Source organism: Fragaria vesca, linkage group LG2 (genome assembly GCF_000184155.1).
Source record: "Fragaria vesca subsp. vesca linkage group LG2, FraVesHawaii_1.0, whole genome shotgun sequence".
NCBI classification, from domain to species: Eukaryota; Viridiplantae; Streptophyta; class Magnoliopsida; order Rosales; family Rosaceae; genus Fragaria; species Fragaria vesca.
This window is the reverse complement of record NC_020492.1, coordinates 13,512,702-13,526,433: the sequence shown is the minus strand read 5'-3', so window position 1 is coordinate 13,526,433 and position 13,732 is coordinate 13,512,702. Positions and strand designations below refer to the sequence as shown.

At 37.6% G+C, this 13,732-nt stretch overlaps 3 protein-coding genes across 3 annotated transcripts; 1 reads left to right on the top strand and 2 right to left on the bottom strand.

Moving 5' to 3' along the window:
- Positions 1-1,115: 1,115 nt before the first annotated feature.
- LOC101304342 (ras-related protein Rab7-like) lies at positions 1,116-5,070 on the top strand. The gene is made up of 7 exons (XM_004290419.1): positions 1,116-1,255; positions 1,351-1,377; positions 1,577-1,676; positions 1,780-1,926; positions 3,637-3,717; positions 3,792-3,937; positions 4,622-5,070. The coding sequence occupies exons 1-7, from the start codon at positions 1,203-1,205 to the stop codon at positions 4,683-4,685; spliced, it is 618 nt and encodes a 205-aa protein (XP_004290467.1). The 5' UTR covers positions 1,116-1,202; the 3' UTR covers positions 4,686-5,070.
- A 3,479-nt stretch (positions 5,071-8,549) lies between these two features.
- Positions 8,550-10,538, bottom strand: LOC101304054. Its single transcript, XM_004290418.1, has 3 exons — positions 10,403-10,538; positions 9,742-10,208; positions 8,550-9,026 (listed from the first exon to the last, which is right to left on the bottom strand). Exons 2-3 carry the CDS (start codon positions 10,075-10,077, stop codon positions 8,814-8,816), a joined length of 549 nt encoding a protein of 182 aa, XP_004290466.1. The 5' UTR covers positions 10,078-10,208; positions 10,403-10,538; the 3' UTR covers positions 8,550-8,813.
- Positions 10,539-11,103: 565 nt separating this feature from the next.
- LOC101303761 lies at positions 11,104-13,732 on the bottom strand. The gene is made up of 3 exons (XM_004290417.1): positions 13,480-13,732; positions 13,111-13,205; positions 11,104-12,936 (listed from the first exon to the last, which is right to left on the bottom strand). Exons 1-3 carry the CDS (start codon positions 13,730-13,732, stop codon positions 11,104-11,106), a joined length of 2,181 nt encoding a protein of 726 aa, XP_004290465.1.

The window sequence follows — 13,732 nt, the reverse complement described above, 5'->3', positions numbered from 1 at the left end:
TGAGCTTTACATCATGATGAAGAGCTGCGAGCTTGAATCCCCTCACTAACAAGCAACCGAGGAAGTGAAGTAAGATTTGGAATCGCCGGAAACAAAACCTCTGATCTCGGCAATTATCTTCATCCTTCCTACTCCGATCTCACCATCAATGACTCATCGCCATCATCCAAAGAGCCCCTGCGTGAAAACGCAGCAATCAAATCGAGGATTATGTAAACGAATTTGCATATTCAAGTTCAAATTTTAACGAAATGGAAAACGAGATTTACATGGGACGATTTAAGGAGCATCTTCATCATCTTCAGGCGAGGCTCTGATCGAGAGAGATTAGACTCTGTCGAGGTAGACTCCGGCCGAAGCATCTTCGTCGTCGTCTTCTCACAGAGAGAGAGAGAGAGAGAGAGAGAGAGAGAGAGAGAGAGAGAGAGAGAGAGTGAGAAAGGACTGATGGATCTGGAAACTATAGAGCTGAAGGTGTTTTAGGGATAGTATCTACGTAAATTGTTGGGTTTGGACCATAAGGTGGACTTGTTATAGTGGACTTATGAAAGAAAAAATATTAAAAAGAGGACTTCTATGAAATTTTCTATTTTTGTAATTATCACTGTGTCACATACACAAAAATTAATTACCTTTTGATATTATATTTATACATAATTATTTAATTTTTAAATATTATATATTTTCACTTGGTAACTCGGCTCCTTTTAATATAAAATCTTAGGTCCATCCTTGACTTTGGTGTTTTCGCATTTGCAATATTGATATTTTCTTTCGAAACCCGTCAGAATATTTAACTTGATTTAAAAAATAAAAAATAAAAACCCACCCCTCCTCAAAGTAGAAATTTCTTGTTGCTTTCGGTGGGATTGAGATCGGCCGTTGCTTCGTGAATGGGTCCGCCCAAAAGGCCAGCAGCAACTGGATACGTGGACCCCAAACCAATTCAATCACATGTCACGTAGCCCCCGCTCCCCTCTCTTGTATATGCTTCACACTCCCACGCACCCATACACCAACACCAGCATAACTCCAAAATCTCAATAATAAATTTCGATCATGAAAAAAAATCTCAATAATAAATACCTAATAAATAATAATAATAATAAGAAATCACCCACACCGATCGAAATTGGCGCCCCTTTTCTCTTTTGCATTCTCTCTTCGATTCCAGAAACAACTACAAGAAGAAGAGACTCGCCATGGCGTTGCGCAGACGGACGTTGCTTAAGGTCATCGTTCTCGGCGACAGTGGGTACGCGCCTCCTCCTCCCTCTTTTAGGGTTTCTAATTCTCTCTGTGCTTGCAATGTTTATGAGTTATTGATTTTTGCATTTTCGTTTCTGTTAGGGTTGGCAAGACCTCGTTGATGAACCAGTATCCTTCAGGATCTGTCATATTATTTTCGCTTGTTCTTTTTATATTATTTTTGGTAGGATTAATTTCTGTACAGTTTATTTTCGAATAATTTATAATTTCCGTTCATTTTGGATGAATTCAGTTTAGATTTGGGTTAATTTTGCACCAATTGGGGCTCCATGTGAGGTTTTTATGGTTCCTTAACGGATTTACTTAGATATGTGCATAAGAAGTTCAGTCAGCAGTATAAAGCTACAATAGGTGCAGATTTTGTCACCAAAGAACTCCAGATTGATGACCGGCTCGTTACGCTACAAGTGGGTTTTCTAGTCCGGTTGTTTGTTTTTTTTTCAGTGTTGTGTTTAGTTCAGTTTTGGTAAGTGTAGCGGTTAACTTGTGCGTTTCTTTGTGAATCGGTAGATATGGGACACGGCTGGGCAGGAAAGGTTTCAAAGTCTTGGAGTTGCGTTCTATAGAGGGGCGGATTGCTGTGTTCTAGTTTATGATGTTAATGTAATGAAGTCCTTTGATACTCTTGAGAATTGGCACGAGGAGTTTCTTAAGCAGGTTTTGCTTCATGCCCTTCTTGACTCTTCAAGTTTTGTGTACCTAAATATTCTTTTATGCTGTCAAACTTTCATTTAGGATTGTTATTAGTTTGAACTTTGAGATGATATTCAAGCAAAGAGAAAAGAAAAAGAAAATCCATTTGAAACAGTACATCCTGTTAAATAAGTGGATACGGTGTCACTGTGTGCTCCTGATTTACTTACCTGGTAATATAGCAGCCAATGTAGAGTAACAACTGGCTGGTCATCATGTTAATGCTTATTGTCTTTTTCAATTATATACTTGTGGAGAAAATTACACGTACTTGACTAAGGAGCTTGAGAGTGTGTAGAAAAGAAAATGTCAGCTGTGTATCACTTTTGCTTGTACTGCATGGTGACTTTTTTTTTTTATTAATATCATGCTCTATTAGTTTATCTCAGAGTGTTCCTCAAGTAGAACCATTTTTTGGTTCTAGGGGTTTTGCAGACTGATATTAATATGGGGGAAGGAAAAAACAGTCATTTAGTTTAGAGTGAGTTAAACAGAAATTGTCTATTGCTTTTGCTGAGAAATAACATAGGAAGTTTTCTAATTAGTACTTGCTGCTTCTTCATTAGTGTATTTTTTATCTCTAAAGAAAGAGAGAGGGAGAGGGGAGGGAGACAACAGAGAGGGTAAATAGAAGGAAGTATAGATAATATAATTTACAAATGACAGTTAAAACAATCTTAGATTATTATTATTATTATTATTTTGTATTTGCTCAACACCTCTCACATATATATCATCTCCCTTGCTGGATTATTTTCAGATTTGCAATAGTATTTTTCTACTCAAGTACATGAGCAATATATTACAACCTCTCTAGAGATATGTTCTTCTAAAAATTTCTCCGTGGTGTGCTAGTAGAGTCTTACCATGTAAGGAGAAAAAGATGCTTATCTGACTTCTATCATTTATTTCTTGCTCCAGTTATAATATTTGTAGAATTCGGAGAGATATGTGTGTATAGAGTTTTCAAATATCAGTAAGATAAGTCATGCACTTTTGGGTCATTTGCTGATGCTCAAGTCTATAGTTAAATTATAACTAGCAGAAACTAAGAAAGTTGTGTAGTTCTGATTTGAATTGCTGTTCACTGGGGAAAGATGCAGCTGATTCAGCATTTTTTTTCTTTAAACTGGACGAGGCCCTCATTACGTAGGTTCCTACATCGCTGATCCAACATTTAAGAGTGCTGAGCTCCGATGCAATATGCCAGACCTTTAATGATGTTTTGATATTGGACAACTCAAGGCTACCTTTCCTGTTATTGTAATTATATGGATATCTTTAACAGTTTCTTTCTACCTCTGTGGCTCTGTGTCAGAGTCGTACCATATATTTGCTCAATTCATGAGATTTCTACCAAAAAAAAAAAATAAATAGGGAAGAAGGAAAGGTAAAAGGTTCGAGGCACTATTCCTCTAGGACCTTTTGGGAATTAGCAGTAGTCAGTCCTTTCTTATTAGTTACTGCGCTGATTTCTATGTCCTTCTTTATGTTGTTAATGATCCTTGTATACCTCAAGTATTAGCAGCTAAATAAAGTGTCAATATGTGATTCACTTATGCCATTGAATGGTGCCGGTTTACTTAGAATTCTGTAATCTGAATGTTGTTTCTTGGAAATGCTGTTTTGTTGTTTCAATTGCTTACAGTTGCTTTCCTTCTGAATGTCTTCTAGGCGAACCCTCCTGATCCCAAGACTTTTCCGTTTATATTGCTTGGTAACAAGATTGATATTGATGGTGGGAATAGTCGTGTGGTAAGGAGACACAGTTACTGTGCTGAACAACTAATTTATTCAATGATTCATTACACTAATTTTTAGCTTTTCAGGTTTCCGAGAAGAAAGCAAAGGACTGGTGCGCATCAAAAGGGAACATACCTTACTTTGAGACATCAGCAAAAGAAGATTACAATGTTGACGCTGCATTCCTTTGTATCGCCAAGACTGCTCTTGCGAATGAACATGAGCAGGACATGTAAGTTTATATTGAGGCTGACACACTGTCTTAAATTTTCATTTATGCTTGTGATTTCTGGAGTTTGCAAAGTTGGTCAGAAGATGACCAGCTTTTGTTGTTCAGAGGAACTTATGCACTAAATTATATAACTCATCTGTTCATTGTCATGATAAGAATTAGATAGAAGGAACATTAAAGGCAGCAAGATTCCTACCTTTACATGAAGAATATAAACTATAGAAAAGTCGGGATTTGATTAGTAATAAATTGTGGGGTCCCCATAGTTTTCGGTTTATTAAAACCTTGGTTTCACTGGGGTAAGATATGCTGTAATAAAGTATAGAGATCACCATTGGATAAGAGGGACCTAATATGAATCATAGAAAAGTGGCTCTCCAAACTCCCGGTAAAATGATTCGTATTTAATGAAAGGTATCCCTTAGAACTTGAAAGTCTTTCATCACCTTTCAGTGACTTGTATTTTGGCCTACAATCTCCCCATCTCTCATTTTCCTTTCTTTGTCCTACAGTCCACAATGCCACCATCTTTTAATCACTTTACAATGCCTCCACCTTTCCTTTACTATTGTCTTTTCTGCCATTTCTGTTGTATGGTATGCTGTTATATTCCGATTTTGGAGCTCTCTTATGAGATATGTAATGTCGTTTATTGTTTATTGTTTCTTTTTCTTTTAATTGCAGATATTTCCAGGGTGTCCCAGATGCTGTTCCAGAGTCTGATCAAAGAGGTGGTTGTGCATGCTGAATTTATTCCAGCAACTCACTTCTTACGCTTGGTTGCGTAATTTTCAAACTTTTTGCTCCTGCTTTATGGCCAGTGGTTTTTGTACACGCTGTAATGCTGTATACCAAGTTATTGCTGTTAGCTTGAGTTTTGCCAGTATGAGGAAGATAGATTGGTTAGATGAACTTCAAGGAACCAAACTGAAGGAACTCATTTCGGATTAATCACTTCATGGAAGTGATCAATTAAATTGTTGAGGGGGCTCTTGTAATCAATGACTGATTTTTTCAGGTCATATTGAGCCAACTTGTAGATACATGTCATCATACAATTTCTTATTTTTATTTTATTCATTTCTAAAGCTCCTCAGGTCATCGTACATCAATTGAAAATTTTATTTCCTACCAACTTCAATGAAATATATGAAATGCAAGTCTTTCATTAGGTTAGAGACTTGGAGTGGCAACATGGGCTTGCAAACTTAAGAGTCATCAGGCACGAGAAATTATTGAATGTTGAGGTCTCCTCAATCTGAGATTCCGAAAGAAAGATAGCATTACTACGCCCTTGTATGCTTTTTATTCTTCTAATGGCTGATGACATATTTATGATTGGCAAGAGTAGCCAGCTTGTACCTGAGCGTTCATAATGCCCAGTTAATTTATCTCTTGATTTTCAATTTCCATATATTGCACCATGCGTTTTTCTTAAGCTGTCGACTTTAATGTTTAATGTTTTGTAGGGTTTGTCTACGCCCGGTACATCAATGTATCGAAACACTAAAGTAGATTGAAAAAACCATTATTTATGTAAAAATAACAATATAGACATTGACGGAACCAGGATGTAATATTGGGTTATATAAGGCTTATTTATAATTTTTTATTTTGTTAATAAGGCTCCCTATATATTATTTAGAACTAAATTTTAAAGGGGTGAGGAGTTAAGAAATTTTTAAGAAATACCAATGAATGACATTGTAAAAAAAGAAATGAAAAAAAAAAAAAAAGAAGAGAAAAGGAAGAACAAAGAGTAATTTTATTTCTACACATCCCTAATTTCTAAGATAAACACCTCCGATTTTTGTTTTTGCCATTTTTTCCTTCCATTTTTTTCCTATTCTACCCTTATCTCTCTCTCTCTCTAAATCGCCTTCACCTCTTTCTCTTTCTCCAATTCCTTCTTCTTTCTTATAAATAAAAAATCAAAACATGCATGCTCAAAAAAAAAAGAAAAAAAAAATACAAACATGAGTTGGTTTGTGATCTTATAAATTGATCATGAAGAAGAGATAGTGAGCATGCGTTGAGAGAAAGATTAAAATAAGTTTTTGGGCTCATTAAATTAATTCATAGTTGTTGAGAAGATCCTAAGAAGAATTATTCTTCGGTCTAATTTAAGATGAATTTTCAATCGACGTAATTTTGATATGTCAAGAGAAGCTAAATAGATTTTGTTGAGTTCTGATTTACGCAAATGGATAAGAACAAACAAGTTGAGATTTTGATGAGTTAGGTTTGTTGGTGTTGGTGTAGGTGAATGAAGAGGGAGAAAACTTTTGTTTTCGTTTCTAATGTTCTTTTGAAAAGGGAAAGGGTATAGAAGGAATTTAAAATTATACAAAAATATGTGATGTGTATTAAACAAATGAGAATGTGTGAATAAAATTTCTCTCAAGAACAAATGGGTGAAAAAAAAGAAAAAGGAACCAAATTTCAATAATAAGGAGAATAAAATTGGGAAACAACATATCAAAAAGGAGAGAAATGCTTCTAGACAGACTCAACGTAACTAAACTCACATTTCTTTACATACTAGTACATACAATTATATATACGACAAGAATTTTCGTCTGGGCTATAGTCGTACCAGCCCTTCACGTGGTTCCACCCCTGAGTATAGATATACATAATGAGACCGTCTGTCGGGTTCAGTGGAAGATTGGTGATAGAATCCCAAGTCAACATATGAAAGGACTCATGGATTCCTAACAGCCCCACATATTCACCACTTTGAGAATCCACCAAGAAGATAAGAGCAAAACTCATTACTCACATCCGCCTAGAGATAAGAGTTTGATAGTATTGGAAAGAACTTCTTCTCCAATTTAGATTATATTTCTGATCAAAACAAGTCTGATTACAACTGACAACGAAACCCCCTTTTATAAGAAAGGCTGGGAAAACAAAAAGACTAAATAAAACTTAAAAATAAAAATAGCTTATTCAAGGCTCTTAACTCAAACTCCTGGGAGCTCAAACCTCATAATTCAATGTTTCTTAATTAGAACCGATCATCTTCTTCAAGAAATGTAGCCAATCCTCGGTTTTGTCCAGGTTCAAAGTCGTCATCAGTGTCATTCGTTTCCGCTTCCCGTGAACTCGTCACTAAATTCTCTTCATAATCATGCTCATAGTATGGCGAAAGATCTACCACATTGAAAGTGGCTTGAACACTACAATTCCCAGGGTGTTCAATCTTGTAAGCATTGTCATTGATGCGTTGGATTACATTAAAAGGACCATATGCTCTAGGCTTCAGCTTACCATGTCATCATTTAGGAAACCTTTCTTTGCGAAGGTGAATCCACACCAAGTCTTCTTGAAAACAACTGGCTTTCTATGTTTGTTGGCTTGAGCTTGATACTAAGCAATCTTGTTGAGTATGTTGTTGCGCACTTGTTCAGGCAAATACTTGATGTTCTTGGCTTGCTCTGCTGCATCATCACTGAACTGAATTATTGTTGGGAGAGGAGCCAACTCAAAAGGGCTGATAGGATATCTTCCATAAACAACAAAGAAAGGGCCGACACCGGTTGTTTGGCTAGGAGACATGTTGTAAGCAAATTCAGCTTGTGCCAATATCAAGTCCCACTGACGTAGATTCTTTCCCACAAAACTTCTCAGTAAGTTGCCCAAGCTGTGGTTGATAACTTCATTTTGTCCATCAGTTTGAGGGTGATGAGAAGAACTGAACTGTAGCTTCTTAAGGTGATCTTTCTCCACAATGTGTACCAACATTGCCCAACAAATTTTGAATCTCGAGTAATTGTTTTTGAAAGGCCATAAAGTTTAACAACTTCCTTGAAGTACAAATCAACATTGAGAGGGTTTGCAAGGTATGAAATGAGACAGGTTTGAAAATCTATCAACCACCACCATGATTGATTCTTTATTCCTTTGAGCTCGGGCAGAACTGTCACAAAATCAAGGCCAACAACTTCCTCAGGAGATAGATTTTAAAATCAAAACCATGGGCCTCCAAATGAGTCGATATCAAACTGATTTAGATCAGGCCACTTTTACCATTCCTGGAGGAACATCTGCTCTAAATGACAATTTATACTTCAAAGTATTCATGTTTTTCGACGTCGCCTCCTTCATTCTCGCAACTCTTGTGATTTCAACTTATTTCATGGCGGTAATTGTTTTGCCAATCTTTCTAGCTGCACCAGCAAGTCTTCTCATTCAGTATTCCATTGGAGTATTGCTGTCCGCCACTCAATCCAAAAATAGTCTGCTTGACGTTTGATACTCCTGAGTCCGGATTATAACGTGTCTAGCGTTATCAGCTGGCTTCTTTTTGGTGAAGATACTATTTAGGATGGACGAGAGAAGAAGATCCATTGGATCCGAAACCGCCTAATCTGAGGCTGCAGACTTGGTCTACTCTTCTATTTCCATATGCAATAGCTATAGTCGTGGAAATATAACTAGTCTGATAGAAAGGGCAGCATCACCACCTTCCTCCTGTAGGTTTACCATATTGATCCTGCTGAGAATCTATACTAGGCAAAAATAGCCAAATTGTACATTAGCGTTTATCATGCCTGGCAATTTATCTCTTGATTTTCTATTGCGATACAGCCGGTACTAATGAGATTTTAAATGGAATTACTTCAAGTCGACAGCATAAGGTTAATTAGAAAACACATTATACAATCTAGCGTATACAACTGAAATATCAAGACATCTTGCACCTGCACCAAACAATACTCTATCATAAAATATCAATCCATTCCAGTAACCAAAAACCACTCAGCGGATACTTCAGATCAAAATTCAGCAATCACAAATCATTGTTTTAACAAAATTTGAGAATAAATAGAGAAACTGACAGCCTTCCAGGTAAATGCATCATTCTCACCTATCACCAACCAAGTTTTTTCATAAAATCCCTGGTTCTCTTCCTCATTCGTGTAAAAACTATTACCACAAGAGCAAGGATCCAAGGAGGAAAGTTTCCGCCAAAAGAATTAAACTTTTGGACAAATTCTGGAGGGTCCTTCATAACAATGGTTATCAGGATAGTCATAACTGCTACCCCAAGCAAAATCTTTGTCACTGGTTGGAGCAAGGAATCCTGCAGAGAATGTAGACATGTATGCATTAACCAAACTATACCATATCAAGTGTAATGCAAATGTTCATCTCTCTACAAAGTAAAGCAAACCAAAGAGATCTGAGGCATAAAATACAGGCCACCATACAGCCTATCCCTTTCTCAAGATAAAGTCATATTATTTCACTTTTAGTAGCTTATGGTCCCTAGCAAAATTAGAGGCTGGAAACAGAGATGATACAGACAAGTAACAAATTTAGTAAATCCTGTCAGGTTGAAGTGAAAAAAGGGACTTCAATCTAAGCGAAATGAGGTAATGATGCAATTGGGGCATGGCTGTGCTATTAAAATGGCACCTAAAATACAAACTAGTGAGAAATTAATTGAAATTGCAGCTGGCCTCCATAAACACAAGTGCTTATTCTTAGGCATCAAAAGCTTAAACTATTAGGAAGCTAGCACCAGCATGTGATCCTAACCTGCAGCCCAATCCTAGAAGTAAGGATTAAGTTGCAAACAGTATAATCCCAGTTCAATCCAGGACTATGCATTAGTAGTGTTCTGTTTCTTACGTTAACATTACCCAAAAGTACAATGAGCAATCAAAACCAAACCAAGAATGTTTCGGATTTAGTTAGGAAGCCCTCTACTCCGTTGGAATTTCATGTATAAATAAATTCAAGACAAGATACCATGTTGTTCATCAATTCAGAATTGACCGAGAAAGTGTGAAAACCTTGGGCTCGCCGTCGATGTGAACCTCGGATCCATCTCGATAAGGGAGCATAGAGCGGCCATTGCGGGGGTTAAAGCGGATGGGGACGCCGCGACCCGACTGGGGATTGAAAGCGTAGAGCGATTTGAGGCCGTACTTGTCGAGAATGTCTCGAACCTCCAACTGGTTCTGGTCCCAACCTCCCAGGCTTGACTTGAACGAGTCGATCGGACCTTTGCCTTGACGGTACAGCCTGACCTCTACTTCTGGAACCTTCGTCTTCACTCTCGGGTGCGAATCCGGGCTTGAGTTTGGACCCATCTCCTCGATTTCGCCCATTTTGTTATCCTCGTCCATTTCAGATTCAGGGTTCTCAGCTCGATTTTGATCCCAAAACTATTCTTGTTTGTATATGCAGCTGCCTTGGCTTGCTTTCCTCTTTAAGGTTCAAATGGTTGACTTTTGTAGCGGCTCCGCCATTAGACAATCTATTCAAATCACATGGTTTTATGGACAAAAAAAAATAATCATACAACTTCATAGCAGTATAGTTTTGTTTTCCTAAATTTCAAAACCAATTATATGCGTAAACCCTAAATATAGATATCTATAGAACGCCAATACAGGTATAATACAGGTATACTACGTCAGTCAGAATTAAACAAGATTAGCTAGCTAGTACCTGTATGTATTTCTGTGAAAGTGTAAAGATGCGAGCTTAGAGTTAGAGAAGATGCTTTCAGCGTTTTGGTTCTTTTGCTCCTCTGTGTTCTTTGTTTCTTCTCTTAGGTCTGTATTTGTCTGCGTCTTGTTCTTGTATTTTTTTTTTATTCGTACAGAACTACAGATTGATTTTTTTAATTTTTAAAATTTTTTTTTTTTCAGATTTTAGATTTTGATTTTTCATTCTTTTCTTGTAATTTGAGTTGTTATGAAATTAAGTAATTCCACGTCACTTGTCACATCAGTTTTAGTAAGTTGACATCATACTTAAAATTGATCTAGACCATTGAATTTTTAAAAATCCAATGGTCAAAAAATAATATCAAAATTAGTGTTAAATCTAATATCTCTTGAACGACCCGATTCTGAATATATTAACAGTTATTTCATTTTCTTCACCATTTGATCTTAAATCTAATAACAATTGAATAGGAGCACAATCAATTGAACATGCCTTTTTTGTCTCAAACTGAAACAGAAAACTCCAATATCTTCTTTTTCTGTTTTCGGGGACGCAAAAGATATACCACGACTCTCAAAAGCCAGGATTGAAGAAAGGAGCAAACGAAAGTTTACAATTGGAGTTGTATAAAACTTATGAGTGCCTATATGCATGCACTCACATATGATCAGTGGTAATGGAGTACAAAGTCCTGCTTGTTAGCAGGTCCCATTTTCTGTAACATGTCCTAATTTGTTGAAACAAAATGAAGAATCCAACCACCCTGCAGTCTTTGCTCGTTCGACGTAATGGGCGAATTGTTTCTGGGCATCAGGAACATCCAAAGCCAAATCATCTAGAGATTCTGCAACTCTTCCGAACCCCTTTGTCATTTGGTTCATTGTTATGAGTCCAGAGCCAAAACATTCCTCGAGCAGAATCCAAAGTCTTTCTTTCTTCTTTTCCATGATGGTTACCAAAGCTTTTTTGACAACCTCATGGTTGAAAAATGGCATGCCTAACTCCTTCATGCATCGACAGGCCTCCCTAACGCCACCTCCTGACTCGAACTCTTCTAGCAACTTCCCAATCTTGTCCTTAACATCCTCAACTGCCCATCCAGGTCTACTGCTTCCCCCTCCACCCCAACACCTTAGTATTCGCTCCCCAGATAGCCGGGCCTTTAGCAATGACTTTGACATTTTAAGAACTTTGCTCCCAATTGAATCAGGTGCAACACACTGACTTCCAATCTCTTCCAAGTGTTGTGGGGCTAGAACTTCATCCACCACTGATCTAGCCAGAAACATTGCAAGGTCTTCAACAACAACCGGATTATCCAGAGCTGTGTCATCTGCGGATTCTATCAACATTACAAAACCATTTACAACATCATCAGCTGGAAAACATAAAGAAGACAGTAAGACAGATGCCATTTCCTTCTCTCTGTTCTTCCGATCCATTGCTAGAGTTATCATTCTTTTAACGAAGATTGCATTCAGTTCGGATGAGCAAGTCATGTTCTCTGACTCCAGACAACTGCATACCTCTGAGATATCCCCAGACAAGAAGTACTCTTGAATAATAGATTGAGCTTTCATCTTAAAAGCTCTGGCGACACTATCTTCTAATGATGGCTTTTCTGGTTCCAATGAGAGTGACTTTAAGGAAGAAGCACACACCCAGCCCTCCGATGCTGCCTTAGAGATCAATGACTGTAAAATTCCCCGGGCGTTTGGTATGTCAAGTGACAAATCATCAACATAGTCAATCATCCTACCAAAGCCTTTTGATACTTGGCTTGAGTTGATTAAACCTTCTTCAGCTGCTTCTTTCAGCAAATCTAGTAGCCGGCCTTCAGCTTGACGCCTCTCCATTGCCATTACAAGAGCTCGTTTAACTATTTCATGGTGGAAAAAAGGAACTTTCAACTCCTTGATGCATCTGCAAGCCTCTTTCTTGTCACCACTGACTACATACTCTATCAACAGATTATTTATCTTAGCCTTGACATCGTCAACAGTTCTCTTCTTGCTACCTCCCCACCGCCGCTCAATGATCTCAGCATGGAGAGGGGCTGCTAAGTAGCCCTTCTCAGCTCTCTTCAAAACTTCAACACCTTTTGAATCCTTAGTTAAATCATTCATTTGTTTTTTCAAAAATGCAGGAGGAAGTATGTCATCAACAACAGCTCGGGCAATGAACAATGCAAGAACATCAACTGTATCAGGTATATCCACAATCAAGTCATCTGCAGATTCTACCAATTTACAGAACCCTTTGTAAACTTGTGGGGGATCAATGTAGTCTGCATATAATGCAGATAAAAGAACAGCAGCCATTTCTTTCTCCTTATCATGCCTATCCATAGCCTTAGAAACAAGCTTCTTTACAAAATAGAAGCTATAGCTAGGCATATCAAGTTCTCTTAGTTCATTTGCAGTGGAGGTAATGTCATCGGTAGCGAAGAATTCTTCCACTATAATTGTTGCTTTCTTTTTGTATTCCTCAAAATCCACTCTCTCAGTTTTTGCATTTGATTGTTCACATTCCTGCAAAACACAACCTTGCTTCATAATTTGTACAAGATAGTAAGAATAAAAGTAATAACAATATAGAATAGAAATTAATTAAGCAATATTTCATAAGAAACAGTAAGAGTTGCATATGTGTTTCCGAAAGCAGGGAGAGTTGCATATGAGCGGTGGAACATTTAGTTAATGTACCTCACTGCTATCAAAGTTTGGGTTACTCGGATCAACAGTGCAAGTGTTTTCAGTATCAAGTAAGCCACCCCAGGTGCCTTTCCCCCCAGAACCACCTGCACAGGATAGTTGGCTTAGTCAACACTAGGAGCTATAAACCACTATTGAAGTGAGAAAATAGCTAATCATAACTAAAGATAGCAGTAGATGCGCGCTTTTGAGTATTTCATTGAGTGCAGCAACATAAATTAACTTGTTGAGGAAAATCAACGCTACAGTGCAACTACTAGACATAAGTTTTTCACATTGTCTTGATGCTCAATTTATACTGAAAAATAACACCTTTATGAAGACTCCAGAAAAAAAAAAGTTACAGGAAGTGTGATTTACCCTTTTTAGGACGCCCATGTACAGAAGAATGTGATTGCCTATCATGCGCAAGTGGACTTGCTTTTCCAGTTTTTCCCTGCATCTTTGGGGACCTTGGAGAGTTTGGGGACTTTGACGATTTGGGAGACTTTGGGGACCTTGGAGACTTGGGACCAATGTGCAGTGGAGAAACAGATAATGGATCTGCACTTTCTGCAGCAGAATGATGGAGCTCCCGATGCTCAGTTGAGACAAAACCATCACTGAACTCCAT